The sequence below is a fragment of the Carcharhinus amblyrhynchos genome, chromosome 6 (assembly GCF_965287045.1).
Source record: "Carcharhinus amblyrhynchos chromosome 6, sCarAmb.v2.hapA, whole genome shotgun sequence".
Classification (NCBI taxonomy): Eukaryota; Metazoa; Chordata; class Chondrichthyes; order Carcharhiniformes; family Carcharhinidae; genus Carcharhinus; species Carcharhinus amblyrhynchos.
Genome location: NC_137329.1, coordinates 113879755 through 113897749, shown reverse-complemented (window position 1 = coordinate 113897749; position 17995 = coordinate 113879755). Strand labels below are relative to the sequence as shown.

At 44.9% G+C, this 17995-nt stretch overlaps 1 protein-coding gene across 1 annotated transcript in view; it reads left to right on the top strand.

Annotated features, from left to right (window-relative positions):
- LOC145344551 (protein kinase C-binding protein NELL2-like) overlaps window positions 1-17995 on the top strand; it is a 284248-nt gene that overhangs the window by 62105 nt on the left and 204148 nt on the right. Inside the window, exons 5-9 of the mRNA XM_080191747.1 lie at window positions 1930-2026; window positions 4486-4558; window positions 7013-7095; window positions 9931-10059; window positions 11463-11565. Coding sequence (XP_080047873.1) covers window positions 1930-2026; window positions 4486-4558; window positions 7013-7095; window positions 9931-10059; window positions 11463-11565 — 485 coding nt within the window. The remainder of the gene's footprint in view (window positions 1-1929; window positions 2027-4485; window positions 4559-7012; window positions 7096-9930; window positions 10060-11462; window positions 11566-17995) is intronic.

Genomic DNA, 17995 nt, shown 5'->3' with positions numbered 1-17995 from the left:
GGTCAATTTAGGGTGGCCAATCAACCTAACCTGCACAGCTTTGTAGTGTGGGAGGAAACTGGAGCACCTGAAGGAAACCCACAGATACAGGGAGAATGTACAAACTCCACACAGAGAGTGACCTGAAGATGGGATTGAACCCGGGTGCCTGGTGCTGTGAGGCAGCACTGTGCCACCATCCCGCACCGATGGTAGAATCTGAATTTAAAAAAATCTGGAATTAAGAATCTACCGATGACCATGAAACCTTTGTCAATTGTTGAAAAGACCCAGCTGGTTCACTAATATCTTCAGAGAAGGAAATCTGCTGTTCTTATGAGACACCTTACCTACATGTGACTCCAGAGCCACAGCAATGTGGTTGACTCTCAATTGCCCTCCAAAGGCAACTCGGGATGGGCAATAAATGCTGGACAGCCAGCGTCGCCCATATCCCATGAATGAATGAAAAGAAATGTACACTATTATTACAGATCATTCATTTTCCCCTAAAATGGGCAATTCCATATTGAATTAGAAAGTCAAATTATCCCATAACCATTACAGCAGTCATCCCCACATCCCATGATATATTCACAAAAGAGTCCACATAATAAGCCTGTGAAGGACATCCCACTTGAGAGAAAAGGACATCCCGACAGCTTACTAACTTTTCTAAATTTTGAGATGCAGAATGTGGGCAGGGCTCATTTCTTGCCCATCCTTATCTATCCCGAGAAACTGGCAGCACAGCTTCCCCTTGGCCTCTGCTGTCTCTGTGCAGATAAGGTTGCCACGGTGGTGTTAGGATAGTGAGCCAGGAATGGCACTATTATATCCACGCCAGGTTGATATGTGACGTGGAGGCCACGATAGTCACTCGATCTTGCTGTTGACCCTTTTCCACCTTCACGGTAGCGCTCAGGGGGTGGAAAGCTCTTTTTGAAGCGGGCCTGATGAATTAGCTCAATGATTATAATCAGATTTCAATTATTAAAAGCATTCTAAAAATACATGAGAAATGGAGCTATAAAATTCTCAATTTTTACAAAAAGCATTTCATGGTATTCATCATTTAAGATGTCATTCCATCAAAGACACTAACCCAGTTCAGTTGTCATCTGCAATATTTCGTCTGATTTAACAGCTCAGAAGGGGTGAGACATTCTAAAACTTGAAAGGCGCTCTTAGAATATTGTAATGTGTCATCGGTTTTTGAAGAAGCATTTGAAAATCTGGGCTTTTTCACATGGAACAAAGAAGAATGAAACGGCATCTAATAGAGGTTTTACATTTTTACAATAATGAAAGCCTTTGGGAGAGTGAGGGGTAATTTTATTCCCCAGAGATTGCAGGATCAGGATTAATGAGGTGATGAGTAATGAGTAAATTTGAGATGGGTGAACCCCCTTGGAAAAGTTCCTCTCTTCTGCTGCAATGGAAGCCCTGGGGCAAGGTTTACACTAAACCTCCCTCGAAGTTATGGTGTCAGGATTAGAGGAGCCCCAAGGGAACTCCCCCCTCCTTAATCAATGCTATCACACACAAATATGTGGGACAGTGGCACAGTGGTTAGCAGTGCTGCCTCACAATGCCAGGGACCCAGGTTCAATTCCAGCATCGGGTGACTGTGCAGAGTTTGCATGTTCTCCCTGTGTCTGTGTGGGTTTCCTATGGGTGCTCTGGATTCCCCCCACAGTCCAAAGATGTGTGGATTGAACATGCTAAATTGCCCCTTAGTGTCAGGGGGAATAGGAGGGTAAATATCGAGGGTTAAGGGGATAGGGCCTGGGTGGGATTGTTGTTGGTACCAGCTCAATGGGCCAAATGACCTCCTTCTTCACTATAGGAATTCTATGATTTTATCCATTCTCTTAGCCATTAGACTCACCAGGATTCACAAAACACTCTAGTAATGCTTTATTTTGGATGTCATGTTTTTGTTTGTAGGATTTATGAACGAGTTATTGAAAGACCGAGTATGGACATCCCAACTGGCTCAACATTTTGGCTGGGACAAAGGAACAATGTTCATGGCCTTTTCAAGGTGATGTGTGTTATGATATTACCACCGCGATACTCTTAAGTGTGAAAATACATTTTTATTAATGGATAGAAACCAATTGTTTGAAAATGTATATCTCTGTTCCGCATCACAAAGTTTATTTATTGGTGAAGTTTATTTATTAGTTACAAGTAGGCTTAGATTAACACTGCCATGAAGTTACTGTGAAAATCCCCTAGTCGTCATACGCTGGTGCCTGTTCGGAGAATTTGACTTGGCCAATTCACCTAACCTGCATATGTTTGGACTGTGGGAGGAAACCACAGCATGTAGAGGAAATGCCCACATACACAGGGAGAATGTGAAGACTCCACACAGACAGTGACCCAAGCTGGGAATTGAACCCGGACCCTGGCACTGTGAGGCAGCAGTGCTAACCACTGTGCCACCATGCCATCCCTTGTTTTACTTTGCCGATAATAACTAAATAGGAACTTAGTGGGATTGGTTTATCGGCAATGATCTGGATACCTGAATCAAGAATGATTTTCCAATCCTCCACTTAATGAGACAGTATTTTTCTCAACGTAACAAAACCAGAGTTTGAAGAAAATTCATAATTTTCTTTGGGCATAAACCAGTGGTGACATTTAAGAAAAAAATCACGCTGAGTATTGGAAAGGGTGGCCTGCTCTGTGAATAGCAGTCATGATGTGGAGATGCCGGCGTTGGACTGGGGTGAACACAAGTCTGACAACACCAGGTTTAAGTCCAACCGATTTATTTGATAGTAAACTCGCAAGCTTTTGGGGTTTGCCCCTTCGTCAGATGAATGGAGAGTTCTGGCCTCAGACAGAACATATAACAGCACAGACAGTTTACAGATTACTGATTAGAATGTGAATCTTTACACCTAACCTGCTATTCAAGTCTTAAAGAGGCCAGCAATGTGAGTGGAAGGAGCATTAAGCCCAGGTTAAAGAGATGTGTATTGTCTCCAGACAGTGCAGTAAGTGAGGTTTTGCAATCCCAGGCAAGTCATGGGGGTTACGGATAGCGCGACATGAACCCAAGATCCCTGTTGAGACCGTCCTCATGTGTGCGGAACTTGGCTATCAGTCTCTGCTCAGCGACTGCGCTGTCGTGTGTTGTGAAGACTGCCTTGGAGAATGCTTACCCGAAGGTCAGAGGCCGAATGCCTGTGACCACTGACGTGTTCGCCAACAGGAAGGGAACAGTCTTGCCTGGTGATTGTTCATTCATCCGTTGTCGTAGCGTCTGCATGGTCTCCCATCATGTACCATGACGTACCGTGAGAATACCATCCACCAGGTACACGGTACATACTCTTGCAACTCGGCCAATGTTGTCTACCTGATACGCTGCCAGAAAGGATGTCCCGGAGCGTGGTACACTGGGGAGACCATGCAGACGCTATGTACAAAAATGAATGCACCTCATGTATTCCGATGCATTGCCAGTGCAGGAATGCAGTTTTTATATTTAAAGAGCCTAACGCCTGTTTCAGGCAGGCAGCCTGGCTACCTAATAAATGACTGAGGTGAGAATATGGGCCGGAATTCTCCAGCCAGTCCTACCGGCGCGTACCCGCACCTGCGGATTTCCTGCTGGTGTAGGGTGTAGTCAATGGGAGTTCCCATTCACATTGATGGGACCAGAGAATCCTGCTGCTAACAAACAACTCGCTACCTCCCTTGGCTAAGAGACCGGAGAATCCCGTCCAAGGTGTCCATGACACTTATGACACTGTTCAGGCTGTGGAAGATAGCAACACCAAATTTAACAGCCTGCTGCTGATGTTAAGCAGAGAAATGGGCGATCACAACATCACTTTCTCCCCAAAAATGTCTAACCCTTTCTGTATTAACACTGATTAATTACTGAAATAACTCCTCAGAGTGGCTGGTGTCCCTTCACCAGATTCCCATTATTCACAAACTCAATTCCACTCCTAAGAGCTCTTCAGGTACAAAGTTAGAATTCGGAGTGCCTGTAGAATAGAAGCTGTCGAATGCCTACTGTGCAGTGGGAGGTCATTCGGCCCATCAACTCTGTGCCGACTCTCTGAAAGAGCATCTTACCCACACCCTAACTCATAATCCCATGCATTTGCCACAGCCAATTAACCTTGAGACCCCTCAATATATACACAGGTAAGACTCCTGATGGGGCAGACAATCATTACCTCAATCAGGGAGCTCATACTTCAAGAGGCCAACCTCATGGACGTCACTGGGGTCATTACAATTTCCCAAAGTTCAATCATAAATTTCACTTGAAGTGATCATTTGCAATGATTAAAAAAGTAATTACAGACTTTTGTTGAGGGATTTAAAAAAAAATTCATTGAAGTTATATCTGTACAATAGCAAAGAAATGGGAACAATCCTAGACTAGCTGTAACTGAAGAATGTAATAATATAAAGAATTATATTAGAGTCCACTGCACTGATGTTCTGGAAAATGTTCTTTCTCCACAGGGTGTGATGCAGGATGTGCAGATTCTTCTGATGCCTCAGGGATATATAACTCAATGCCCGGACCTCAATCGAAGTATGATTAAGTTTATTTATTAGTGTCACAAATAGGCTTACGTTAGCAATGCAATGAAGTTACTGTGAAAATCCCCTAGTCACCACACTCTGGCGTCTGTTTGGGTACACTGAGGGAAAGTTTAGCACGTCCAATGCTCCTAACCAGTCTTTAGGTCTGTGGGAGGAAATCGGAGCACCCAGAGGAAATCCATGCAGACACGGGGAGAGTGTGCAAACTCCATGCGGGAAATTGAACTTGGGCCCCTGGCACTGTGAGGCAGCAGTACGAACCACTGTGCCACCCTTATAATGATTATATCAGCTGTATGTGTGTGTGTGTGTGTGTGTGTGTGTGTGTGTGTGTGTGTGTGTGTGTGTGTGTGTATCTGTCTGTTTGTATGTACATACCTGAAATGAAATGTCAAAATATGCAGAGGAAGGTATCATCAGAACTAAGACTATCAGTGCCACCAACCTGGCCATTCTTTTTCCATCCATTATCTGCACACTTTATAAAACAAAGGATGTCAGATGATTACTAAAAACTATTTGGCAGCAATGTGCACTTTTAATATGTCAGGGTAAATATCGTATTTTATAATCTTGTTTATTTGCAGTTGGGAGGGTTCAACGATATCAAATGTTATCAGGGACATTATGAATCAGAAAATGTTGCGTGTGCACAGCCTCTGCAGGGGAAGTAAGTGTAGATGATGCTGGAAACTTATAGAATCCCTACAGTGTAGAAGGAGACCATTCAGCCCATTGAGTCTGCACCGATTCTCTGACAGAGCATTACACCCAGGCCCTCTCCCCCTCCCCTCCCCTGCCCTATCCCCATAACCCTGTGCATTCACACTGCTAATCCCCCTAATCGACACATCTTAGAACACCAAGGGATAATTTAGCACAGTCAATCAACCTAACCTGTGCACCTTTGGAGTGTGGGAGGAAACCGGATTCAAGCATGGGGAGAACATACAAATTCCACACAGACAGTCACTCGAGGACGGAATCAAACCTGGGTATCGCAGTAGCTGTGAGGCAGCAGTGCTATCACTGCTAACACTCTGTGGAGCAAGAAAAACAAGAGTTAATGTGCTGGACATTCAATGCCTGGTGAACGTGGGGTTGGAGGCAGTGGGGATGGGAGGAAACGGTGGAGAAAATAGGGATCAGCCATGCCAGGACACTTCCCGACACATTCTTGCCTCCCAGGAAGTTTCCCAGTGGCAAGTGAGAACCGGATTGGGTGCCACAACAAGGAGTGGGCAGCCACTTAAGATGAGTAAATTCCCAGTTATCATAGAATCCTGACATTACAGAAGAAGGCCATTTGGCCTATTGACCTTGTACCGACCACAATCCCAATCCCTGTAATCCCACATATTTACCCTGCTAATCTCCCTGGTGCTGGGGTCGGTTTAGCACGGCCAATCAACCTAACACATACATCTTTAGACTGTAGAAGGAAACCAGAGCACCTGGCGGAAACCCACACAGACATGGTGAGAGTGTGCAAACTCCACACACAGTGACCCAAGCCAGGAATCGAACCTGGGTCCGGTGCTGTAAGGCAGCAATGCTAACCACTGTGCCACATGCTGCCCTCAGAGATTATAATTAGCTGCAATATTGCACAGATTAGGAAGAGTGCAAATACACAGCCAGAATTTCCCATTTTTAATGGACACCCAGTGTTACATAGATACAAGACGCGTGTGGGGATGTTGAGTGAGGTAAAATTTTGCCCCCATGGTCGGACAGCCTGTCAATGCTGACTGTTTTATTTGACATGTGAGAAAAATTGTAAGTTAAAAATCCATATTTATCCTGTTTACGTCTCTGAAACTGGGGTCAGTTTAGCTTGGCCAATCAATCTAACCTGCACAGCTTTGGACTGTGGGAGGAAACTGGAGCATCCAGAGGAAATCCAGGCAGACACGGGGAGAATGTACAAACTCCACAAAGACGGTGACCCAAGGCCGGAATTGAACCCGGGTCTCTGGTGCTGTGAGGCAGCAGTGCTAAGCACTGTGCCGCCATTTATCCAGCTTCGCCAGTACGTTGTAGCTGGTGGGATGGGAGCCCCTGTTGTCTGCAGCGACTGCTATGCGGGCAATGAGGTCCATACCTGCAGTCCAAACAGTTCCTCTGGAGGGGGTGCCCACTGTGCTCAGAGCTGACGAAGGGCCATCTAGTCTCAAAACGTTGGCTCTATTCTCTCCCCACAGACCTGCCGAGATTTTCCAACATTTTCTGTTTTTGAGACAAATTCATGTAATGAACAAGACCCTTCTTTAGAACTGGTGTGATAGCATCACAGTTAATATGTTAACCTTTCCCAATCCAATTCTGACCAACCTATTGCCTACTTCTGTCTTTAATTTTGAGTTTCCTGTTTTAATGTTTTCTCGAGTACTATCTTTGTCTTGAATCACGCACTCTCGCTTTCAAAACTCTATCGTTCCAGCCTGTCCAACATGCAACGATTTCCATGGACTTGTGCAGAAGATTATGGAACTGCAAGATATTTTAGCCAAGACATCAGCAAAGGTCATTTATATTTAGATTATCAATTTCTCCAATAATTAATTCAAAGAAATGATTTAATACCTTGTTACACCTTCAGTTTACTCCACATTTAAGCAAACTGAAGTCATTTTCCCGCACAGTGGCTGAGATTTTGCACCTGTATTTGTCAATGCTCCCTCCCGTGCTGCCTCTTGGCATGGTGCCAGGCAGGAGGTAATGCCAGGAGGCAGTGCTGGGGGGTTCCTCTGGAGTGTTTCTTCAGAAGGAACTCTTCAAAATACAATAAAACTTACTTCAACTTATAAATCAAAGAAAGGGTCTAATAAAGAAACATCATTACTCCAAACTTGGGGCCTCGCTTGGGGCCTCACCCTGGGCCAATCCAAGCTCCCCACAATTCCACATAGTTCCTTATTTATAGTGATTCAGCTGGTCAGCTGACTATTACATCCCTCTGTAATTGATTCCATGGTTTACTGGGTGAGCTGACCCTTACATCTTTTTCCTATTGGTCATGTTACATCCAACACCATGTCTGTAGGAGAAGGGAACATGGAGTGAGGTGGCTTTTCCGTATCGATGGAAAGATGGAGCCCATGGAGGGGGGAGGGGGGGATTGCCCATTAAGTGGTGGGGGAGGGTGCAGGTTCCTTTTATTTTAAATCAGAGATTGGGATGCTGTTTAAAATCAGCACCCCAATTCCCAGCACTGTTAGCTTCTGCCAACCCCGTCCTGACAGCATGGGCCAATTCTCCATTTTGTTTTGTGTAATAATGTGATGAGGAAAGCCAGCTAGCCAGGGAGCTGTGTGCCCTGTTTCCTGCTACAGTCAGCACTGTGTGTGAAAAAGGAGAAAGTTCCATTCAGCGTGAGTCACACAGTTAATGAGATGAGTGACCAAGGATTATTTTTGACCTTATTGATAGAGGAAGGATAGAAGACTGGGAGAGGCCTCTGTTCTTCAAATAATGCCAAATGTATTGTACCTTGGTGTAATGGATAATGGAATGAAATCTTTGAGTATCTATTTCCACATTGAAAAACAAGGGCGGAACTTTCCCATCCCACCCACCATGGGAATTGTAGTGGGCTGAGCACAGACCATGCAAAGGTTTGTTGACCTCAGGCAGGATTTTCTGGCCTTGGGGCAAGTGCGATCAGAAAATCCTGCCTAAAAATGTATATTCCCTGATTTATTCAGCGAGCCTTATGAATTAAGAATATTAGGAGACTTAGAGAGGATTTTCTGACTCCCCAACCCTCCCTGCAGCATACCTTCTGACAATGGAGGCAGCATACCATAGATTGGCAGCAGGATTTACCAGTCTTTGGGATTTCTCCCCCATGGTCTTGCATCTGGGGAACCTGCCACTGGATATGGGAGGGTGTCTTACCATCAGTGGGATTGGAAGATCCCGCTGGCGGGAAGGGCCAGATAATTTCAGTCTTGTTTCCAGGTGTTTGTTGACTGCAGTACAGTCATTAATGGTTACTTCTGGAGTAGACTGATGATTTGGCAATCTTTTGGGTTTCAATTATTTTCTGTTGAGATCCTCTTACAGTCAATTATTCTGTTATCTCGTTGTTCTTGGTAAATTGTTGTTCTGAGTTAATGTTTGAAACCAATTAAAACAAAGCAAATTGTAAAACGCCTTGAAGCTTGACTGAAGTACCCCGGTTCCCAAGTTGATCAGTTTATAATGTAATATCTTGTATCAGAAATACAAAATAATCCCTTCTGTAGTGTGGAAGCACTACTGATAGTTTTTGTGTCTGGGATCAGTTATATTGCTCTGAGCTCAATAAAATAGGCTGCTTGCTGTAATTACAAGTGAGACTTGAGATTTTCTTATGCACAGGATGTGTGGGCATCCCTGGCAAGCCTAGCATTTATTGCCCGTCCCCAATTGCCCTTGAAAAGATGGTGGTGAGCGATCTTCCTGAATGCCACTGACTTACTAGGCCAATTCAGAGAGCAATTAAGCAATTGCTGAGTGTCTGAAGTCAGATAGGATGAGGACAGCATCTTTCCTTTCCTAAAAGGAAACAGGTTGGTTTTTGGAACTACCCAAGAACTCCCTGGTCACCATCATGGGTATTAGCTTTTTATATCATCTGAAGAGAGTGGACATGGAGAAGATGTTTCAATTAGTCGGGGAGACTAGGATCCATGGGCACAGCCTCCGAGTAAAGGGACAACCTTTTAGAACCCCCATCCTATCCCTACATATTTACCACCAATCCCCCAACCCATACATCTTCCGACAGTAAGGGACATTTTAGCATGACCAATCCACCTAATCCGCACACATCCTTGGATTGTTGGAGGAAACCCATACAGACATGGGAAGAATGTGTGAGCTCCACATAGACAGTCACCTGAGGCTAGAATTGAACCTGGGTCCCTGATGCTGGAAGGCAGCGGTGCTAACCACTGTGCCACGGTGCCACCATTGCTGCTTTCTGCACAGCAATACCTTGGTCAATCAGAGCTGGCTCACCAACCAATCAGCCTTTTTTTTCCAGTAGTATAAATTTTTGTGATTGTTTGAAATTTGGTGTTCCTGCATTTGTCCTGATAAGTTCAAGACAAAAAGGTTCAGCAACATACCTCTCTTTTCAACAATATTCAAGTTCCATGCTACCAGGAGACTTTTTAATTTGCTTTGAACGTGGCAATTTTGAGTGGTTTTAATCTGGCCTGACAAGGAGGCTTCATCAGAACATAATCTGAATATCACAATTTCAGGAAGCAGCTCCCTCTCAGCAGTCAAAACCTTTCTGCTTTAAAAATACCCACCTGCGTATTTGCAAGGGATTATGATGACTCAATCTGAATTGAAATGTTCACACAGCTATCTTACGCTGAGGAGAAGATGAACAGTTTGGACCATTGTTACTGTGAGAAGAGCTGTAAGGTGAAGGGCAGGATCTACAGAGAATCGGTGTACTGGGCAGATGGCTGTAGGAACTGCACATGCAAGGTAACCAGCAACACTGCCTCTTTTATCAGAGAACAGTGGGGAAAACTGACTCTTGCTTTGTTTTGCATTCTCCCACTTTCCATCTGCAGAATTGTCTTGCTTGGTATATGAGGTGATATCAAAAACAGAGCATAGAATCATTTAATGCAGAAAAGATGGCCCTTTGGCCCTTCGACGCATTAAAAACACCCGAATTTCTGTCTAATCCCATCTGCCAGCACTTGGCCCAAAACCTTGAATGTCGTGATGTACCAAGTGCTCATCCAAGTACTTTTTAAAGGACGTGAGGTAACTCGCCTCTGCCACCCTCCCAGGCAGCACATTCCAGACCGTCAACATCCTCTGGGTAATCTTCACATCTCCCCTAAACCTCTTGTCCCTCACCTTGAGCTCGTGACTGACCCTTCAACTAAGGGGAACAGTTGCTCCTTATCCACTCTGCCCATGTCCCTCATTATCTTGTACACCTCAATCAGGTCGCCCCTCAGTCTTCTCTGCTCCAGTGAAAACAAGCCTATCCAACCTCTCTTCATAACTTAAATGTTCCAGCCTGGTGACTCTTTCCCCAACTCCGGTGCGATCACATCCCGCAATGCCGGGAAAATTAAATGCACTGGGGGGAATATCCTCTCCTCCACCCACTCATAAAATCATAGAAACCCTACAGTGCCGAAAAAAGCCATTTGGCCCACCGAGTCTGCACCGACACAATCCCACCCAGGCCCTATCCTTATATCCCTACATATTTACCCGCTAATTCCTTTAACCTATGCATCTCAGGGCTCTAAGAGGTTATTTTTAGCATGGCCAATCAACCTAACCTGCATGTCTTTGGACTGTAGGAGGAAACTGGAGCACCCGGAGGAAACCCACGCAGACATGAGGAGAATGTGCAAACTCCACACAGACTCCACTCATTGATAATTTTCAGTAGGCCACAGAAATTTCCATTTAACACCAGTTTGAAAATGTCCCAGGATGTTCACAAAGAATAAAAGGAATAAAGGATTGGGCAGTGCATCACAGGATAAGGACTGGGAGACACCTTGGTTCAAAGAAATATGGATTTTGCAGAGGAACAAAGCAGAAGGATGGAGGGGTTTAAGGCACGGATTGAAGACAGCAGGGGCAAGATGGTGGTGATTCTCTTGCCAATGTTAGTGATAAGTGAGTGGTAATCCACACAGGGCTGGAGTTGCATACTTAAAGGATTAGAGAAGGGATGTAAAGCTGCAATGGAATAGGCCAGGGGGCCTCTTGTAAGCAATTATGTTGAGCCAAGGGAGCCAAGAGATGCACAGATATGTATAAATGCGTGAAGAATTATTGCAATTGTTAATAATGCATTGATGCTGATGTCTAACGAAGTGAGACTTTATAGAGCATCACAATGTTTTCCCCAGAATGGAACAGTCCAGTGCAAGAAGTTGATCTGCCCTCCTGAGAATTGTCCTCCGGGTAACGCTCCCGTCTACGTGGAAGGGAAATGTTGCAAGGAATGCCAGCGTGAGTGCCTTATGATTTTATTTATAATTTGATTCATATTTGCTTCCCTCTTAAAGGGATGAATATCAAAACACTGGAGCAATTTATACTTCTCAACATTAGATATCTTTTCTTTTCCAATTTTGATCCAATGTGAAATCTCAAAACCAGTCCCAAGACAGTTGACAATACCACTTCATAAACAGCAGCTATTCATGGTACACAAGCACTCGGAATCTTATTTTTCTTGTTGCTCCCTCAAGAATTGCTGTGTTTTCCACTTCCAGCCATTCTTCAGTTTGAGCTATTTGTGAATCTAGAATGTAACTACTCTGGTGAACACAGTGCAATATGGTGGTCTACTGCTAACTTCACTATTTTTAATGATCGCAAGTTTTGTTTTGATTTGATTTGATTTATTATTGTCACGTGTCAGTATACTGTGAAAAATATTGCTTCTTGCACACTATACAAAGAAAACCATTCACAGAGAAGGAAAGGAAAGGATATGGTGTTAAAAGGATATAGAAAGGATATAGTTTTAAAGTTATAGATAGGGTGTAGAAAAAGATCAGCTTAATATAAGGTAGGTCCATTCAAAAGTCTGATGGCAGCAGGGAAGAAGCTATTCTTGAGTCTGCTGCTACGTGACCTCAGACCTTTGTATCTTTTTCCCGATGGAAGAGAGTGGAAGAGAGAATGTTCGGGATGCGTGGGGACTTTGATTATGCTGGCTGCTTTTCTGAGGCAGCGGGAAGTGTGGACAGGGTAAATGGGTGGGAGGCTGACTTCATTTACATCCCTTTGTTGTCTGTGGTTTAGGACAGACCCAGTCCAAAAATTGACCACCAAAGTGTCTGTAATCTTGAGAGAGCAAGCCTCTCTTTCTTACTCTCCACTGTGCATTAGTTTGATTTGATTTATCATTGTCACACGTATTAGTATACAATGAAAAGAATTGTTTCTTGCGCACTACACAGACAAAGCATACCACTTATAGAGAAGGAAACAAGAGAGTGCAAAATGCAGTGTTACAGTCATAGCTAGGGTGTAGAGACAGATCAACTTAATACAAGGTAGGTCCATTCAAAAGTCTGATGGCAGCAGGGAGGAAGCTGTTCTTGAGTCAGTTGGTACACGTCCTCAGACTTTTGTATCTTTATCCCAACGAAGAAGGTGGAAGAGAGAATGTCCAGGATGCGTGAGGTCCTTGGTTATGCTGGCTGCTTTTCCGAGGCAGTAGAAAGTGCAGACAGAGTCAATGGATGGGAGGCTGGTTTGCGTGATGGACTGGGTTACGTTCATGTCTCTTTGTAGTTTCTTGCGGCCTTGGACAGAACAGGAGCCATACCAAGCTGTGATACAATCAGTTACATCAGTGGCACTGATAAGTGCCCTCCTGCTCTCTGTGCTTCATGTCCAACCCCAAAATTACTCTCTGGGGGTAGTGACTCTTCAGCAATTGTCAATCCCAAGCCCTAACTTCTTCTCTCCTGGTGCCAGTCATGCTGCAAATAGCAGAGCGACCAGGAGAAAGATATCCCAAAAGGTTTTACAGGGACACTGTTCGAGGGGTATCTGTGGGAGTGAAGCTCCAGGGACATGTACAAAATCAGTTGTGGGTAGAAAAAAGGATGATGGTGAAGTTGGAAGTTGATATAAGATCCAGAAGTAGTGAGGTATTTTGCTCCAGGACTGTTAATGCTTGGCCAGGAACTGGTCCAAAGCTGAGTCTGAGAAAACATGTCGGCCAGTCACAGATACAGCAGGTATCAGAGACCATGAGCAATGGGCTACAAACTGAGCAACATTACTTTACAATATAAGCCATTGAACAGGGGATCAGAGACCCAGCAGAAGCATAGGGTGGAATTCTCCCATTTGGGACTAAGCCCCCTGGTGGAGACTGGGACACGGAGTGTTGCCCATTGCAGAAGATGATAGGAAACCCACACCATGTTTTCTATCCCCAGCGTAATTGATATGCATCTGGTGAGTTTTGTGCCATCTGCTGTGGTGACGCAGGGTTGATCATCCTGCTGTCATACCTGGAGGCCATATTGAAAAGGTGCCCAACGTCATTGACCCAACATTGAAGAAAGAAGGTGGATCTCCAGGAGCACACAGAGGCTGGAATATCCACCTGAGATGTCCTCCTGTGGCATTCTAGGGTCCAGGCTCACCAGAGGTCTCCATCCCAAACTCGAGACGGAGCCCCCAGGTCACCTTCAGGTAAGTCCTGACTTTTGCACGTCCCATTGATCCAGACATGTTCTGGACTGGCGTGTGAATCGGGCATGGTGGGTGGGAAGATCCTGGTCTGTAATGTTTGGGCCTCCCACCAAGTTCTCCCGCCACCACCCGTCATTGATGTCACTGGTGGGGGCATGGGAGAATTCCGCCAATACTCCCAATATCCTGGGAAGTGCTCATCATCAAAATTAAAGCGCATTCATTGAATAAAATGAATCTTGATTACTGAATACAAAAGCTTTGCATTTATGTAGAGCCTGGTTACAGCCAATTAAGTATTTTTGAAATGCTGTTGGAATGTAAAAGTACAGCAGTAAATGCACGCACAGCAAGATCCAAAAAGCAGTGAGATATTGATCAGATCATTTGTTTTAATGATGTTAGTTGAAGGATAAATGTTGGCCAAGAATTCTTTACCCTGTTCTTCTTTGTAATTCTGTCACGGGATCTTTTAATTATGTCTGAGAATGCAGCTGGAGTACTACCAGAATTATCTGTCCCAGAGTTTTCTTCATTTGTGCACCACTAAACCATCTTGGCGACGCTTAAAAGTTTTTAAAAAAAGTTTATTTATTAATCACAAGTAAGGCTTACATTAACACTACAATGAAGTTACTGTGAAACTCACCTAGTTGCCACACTCCGGTGTCTGTTTGGGTCAATGCATCTAAGCTTAATGCACCTAATCTTTTGGACTGTGGGAGGAAACCAGAGCACTCGGAGGAAACCCAAGCAAACACAGGGAGAGCGTGCAAACTCTCAGGGTCCTTGTGCATGAGTCGCAAAAACCCAGCTTGCAGGTGCAGCAGGTGGTCAGGAAGGCGAATGGGATGCTGGCCTTCATCGCGAGGGGGATTGAATATAAAAGTAGGGAGGTCTTGCTGCGGCTATATAGGGCATTGGTGAGGCCGCAGCTGGAGTACTGTGTGCAGTTTTGGGCGCCATACTTACGCAAGGATATTTTGGCCTTGGAGGGAGTGCAGAGGAGGTTTACTAGGCTGACGCTGGAGTTGAGAGGGTTGAGCTATGAGGAGAGGCTGAATAAACTAGGCTTGTACTCGTTAGAGTTTAGAAGAATGAGGGAAGATCTCATTGAGACGTATAAGATGATGAATGGGATGGATAGGATAGAGGTGGAGAGACTCTTCCCGCTCAGAGAGGACAGTAGGACTAGGGGGGACAGCCTCAAGATAAAGGGGGGGCGGTTTAGAACGGAGTTGAGGAAGAACTTCTTCACTCAAAGGGTGGTGAATCTCTGGAATTCTCTGCCCGTTGAAGTGGTGGAGGCTGCCTCGCTAAATATTTTTAAGACACGGATTGATGGGTTTTTGATAAGAGAGGGGATTAAGGGTGATGGGGAGAGGGCGGGAATGTGGAACTGAGCCACGACAGATCATCCATGATCTTATTGAATGGCGGGGCAGGCTCGAAGGGCTAGATGGCCTACTCCTGCTCCTATTTCTTATGTTCTTATGTTCTAACTCCACACAGACAGTGACCCAAGCCAGGAATTGAACCCGGGTCCCTGGTGCTGTGAGGCAGCAGTTCTAACCACTGTGCCACCGTGCTGCCCCACTTCAGATGGGTTTTAGGAAGCGGCAGGTTAAAGTCTCAAACATGCACTCCGCTATTGGATTTCTCTCTTCCAAAAATGAAACTCTTCATCTGATAGCGGCCTTGTTTGTGTGACATGCATGAACATCCAGAGCCGATCCTCTGAAAGCTTCACTGATCTCTTTGCTATGATTAAGCACACACGATACTGGATAAATGAACAGAATTTCATCAAATGATGCAGGTTGTGGGCGACAAGCAGAATAGTTGACAGGAGTCTTCAAATAGAGATTTCAATCAACATAATTCGGCCTGATATATCAAAATTGCAACTGCAATACTCGATAACTATTTTTCCTCTCTCACACGGGGTATGCTGCTCAAGCTTGTCATCCAGTATCATCCATTTTTGCTGGAATAATATTAAGGCAAAGTCATTTGTCAGTGCAATCTGCAGATTGTATCTCTACCAAAATAGATTGGGGTGCATAAGCCATCAGCGTTTTGGTTTTGTCTGCTTCCCGCTTGACATAGCATTATTTCATAATTTGCAGGTACTTGTGAAAGTAACGTAAATCATTTTTACAACTCATACCTGAGTGCACTCATGAGTGAAGAGCTTGCCTACAATAACCTTCAATGGGAATATGTAACTATCCTCCATTCTTCAAGGGGACTCTTTTTCATTTCTTGCGACTGTTTTGTTGTACTAATAGGTCTGTTTGTTACAGTAGTGGTGCACCCATTACAGAGGTTGCAGCAGCTTCTGAAGATTTACGTTTAAATTCCATTGCACCAAATTATACTTGCACTGCAATTTGTGCGTGTAAATATAGAATTGTGTTGTCAGATGTTTGGGACACTCAGCTGGAAACATGGCCTAACCTGAGCTTGGTACCCGAGTTGTTTACACTATCAATTTTCCTGTATAACTGGTACACACCAGCCCACATCCCATTTTACAGAACTCCTGTAGTGCAGAATAAGGCCATTTGTACACTCCGAGCCTTTTCAGATACACTGGTGGAGAATTTAGCATGGCTGGTGCACCTAACCCATGGCTAGTGGAACTGTACAGGGCACTGGTGAGGCCGCAGCTGGAGTACTGCGTGCAGTTTTGGTCGCCGCACTTGCGCAAGGATATTTTGGCCTTGGAGGGAGTGCAGAGGAGGTTCACTAGGCTGATACCAGAGATGAGGGGGTTGGACTATGAAGAGAGACTAAATAGACTGGGTCTGTACTCGTTGGAGTTTAGAAGGATGAGGGGGGATCTTATAGAGATGTATAAGATAATGAAGGGGATGGATAGGGTAGAGGTAGAGAGATTCTTCCCGCTCAGAAAGGATAGCAGGACTAGAGAGCACAGCCTCAAGATAAGGGTGGGCGCAGTTTAGAACGGAGTTGAGGAGGAACTTCTTCACTCAAAGGGTGGTGAATCTCTGGAATTCTCTGCTCCTTGAAGTGGTGGAGGCTACCTCGCTAAATATATTTAAGTCACGGGTAGATAGGTTTTTGACAGACAAGGGAATTAAGGGTTATGGGGAGAAAGCGGGAAAGTGGAACTGATCCACTTCAGATCAGCCATGATCTTATTGAATGGCGGGGCAGGCTCGAAGGGCTAGATGGCCTACTCCTGCTCCTATTTCTTATGTTCTAACCAGCATGTCTTTCGGACTGTCGGAGGAAACCGGAGTACCTGGAGGATACCCATGCAGACATGGGGCGAACATGCAGACTCCCCACAGACAATGACCTGAGCCGGGAATCGAACCCAGGTCCCGGGCGGTGTGAGGCAGCATGCTAACCACTGCGCCACCGTGATCTCCCAATCATGGGGCGGCACGGTAGCACAGTGGTTAGCACTGCTGCTTCACAGCTCCTGGGCCCAGGGTTCGATCCCTGCTCGGGTCACTGTCTATGTGGAGTTTGCACATTCTCCTGGTGTCTGCACGGGTTTCCTCCAGGTACCCCAGTTTCCGTCCAAAGATGTGCGCGTTAGGTTGATTGACCGTGCTAAGAAAATTGCCCCTTAGTGTCCAGGGATCCATAGGTTAGAGGGATTAGTGGGTACAATATGTAGGGATATGAGGGTAGGGCCTGGGTGGGATTGTGTTTGGTGCAGACTCGACTCTTTCTGCACTGTATGATTCAAGCAGGAAATTGCGCTAAGCGTACAGTCGTGAAAATCCCAAAGGAACTTTCCTGGCATATGACTTTGAGTCATTTACAAGAAAGGCAGGGAAGCTGTTGTCTCTTTAAGCTCACTGTGAATCCAACTTATTGATCTCTCAGCAGAGTGGAAGCAGCAGTGGGCTGGTGAGGATGTTGAAATGATTGAAGTATCAGTAGTTTAGCAGTACAGAGTGTGTTCAGCATCATCAATTACAAACTTGGTTTGCACATCAAGATGATAGAACAGTACCCTGTGTTCCCAGTGAGATTTAACTGATGAATTCCAAAAATAGCAACACGGAGGAATTTGTGAGTTTTCCTTCTGTTTCTTAAATTGCAAACTTGTGGATCTTCTCAATGGGTAGCGCCTCAGCAGTAATTGTTTTCAGGCAGTTACTTATTTTAATGAGCAGCCGAGACGCACTGTTTAAAAAAAAATGCATTGTGCAACATTCACGTCTACTCATCAACC